The 1238-nt window shown below is 40.6% G+C and overlaps 1 protein-coding gene across 1 annotated transcript in view; it reads right to left on the reverse strand.

Annotated features, from left to right (window-relative positions):
• The window catches only part of AGPAT5 (1-acylglycerol-3-phosphate O-acyltransferase 5), a 69390-nt gene extending 68179 nt beyond the window's left edge, over positions 1-1211 (reverse strand). The window contains exon 1 of the mRNA XM_005426388.1: positions 1092-1211. Within this exon, the coding sequence (XP_005426445.1) occupies positions 1092-1211 (120 nt within the window). The remainder of the gene's footprint in view (positions 1-1091) is intronic.
• Between the last annotated feature and the right edge of the window lie 27 nt (positions 1212-1238).

A 1238-nucleotide genomic window follows, 5' to 3' on the forward strand; every position in this document is an offset into this window, starting at 1 on the left:
TCCATTATCTCAACAGCCTCTTTATCTGGACCAACTAAAATTCAGTCACTTTAAAGAGGAGGTATTTTTGAAGTGAGCCATACTTCATTTAGTGTACAAGAATATAAGTGGGTGCAGAGTTTGCATACCATGTAACAAATCTGTGAACAGGCTGTGATAATAATCTTGTGGAAACTTTGGCTTTTTAAAAGAAATCAGCATTTTGGTATTGCATATATCACGGATAATTTGCATTAATTTTGTACACAAATTTGCTACTGCATGGATACAAATTTAAAGCTATTTTGATTTAAAGTGTCAAAAGAAAGTAAATATGAATTCTTGCAAACATCTCAGTTTGTTTTCATGTGTGCTAATGTTTTCATGTGTGCTACTGTGCCCTTATTATTAGGAATAACACACTATACACCTTATACTGTGGAGGTTCTCTGAGTTCCTGGAGTTCTATGAGGTTAGGACTTTCTCTTCTCATGGACCTTGTTTACAGAAAGTCATTGCCATCTAATATTAGGAACTCAACATCCCTGCCAGTTCCTGGGCTGAATTTAAAAATGTTTGTTTTGAAACTGGTCTTTCATTACGGCTCATCTAGTTTTCTGTAGACATGAAGCCATGCATAAAATCATCTCATCAAACTTCTCCGTACCTTAAAAAGATGTAATGGCATAAAGTAATTTTCTGTTTTTATATTTTTCACATGAACATTTTTCTGGGCTACATAGAATAAATGGTCTCGGTCTGTCAACTGAGCTGTCCTACTCTCGGCACTTCCTAAATTTCTGTGTGAAGCCATTCCCTGTAGCTGTGTCTTGCAAATACCTGTTCATTAGGAGGTAACTGATCTAGTGCCCCTGAGCAAATAATTTATCATCTTCTGTAGTGATAAATTCCAGTCTTTTCTGATCATCAGCTTCAAATATCTTCACATCATGGGTAAAATAGATATTGGACATTCTAGAGCTTTTAAAGTGAAAGCAGCGTGGTAGTTTCAGGTGAAATAAAAAAGGCAAGATAGAGGAAATTAAGAACTGAATGGCAGAACATAATTTAGGTCAGTCTTTCCCCCATTCTTGTCATCAGGCTTCCAGTACCGAACTCGTTTCAGAGCGAGCGAGCTCCGGGCCGAAGCGGGAATTCCGTTCTCTGCCGCCGCCGCGGGTGGGCGGCAGGGGGCGCCATTCCCGGCCCGTTCCCGGCCCATCCCGGCGCATTCCCGGCCCATTCCCGCCGGCCCCCGG

This window comes from Geospiza fortis, unplaced genomic scaffold (assembly GCF_000277835.1).
Source record: "Geospiza fortis unplaced genomic scaffold, GeoFor_1.0 scaffold56, whole genome shotgun sequence".
NCBI classification, from domain to species: Eukaryota; Metazoa; Chordata; class Aves; order Passeriformes; family Thraupidae; genus Geospiza; species Geospiza fortis.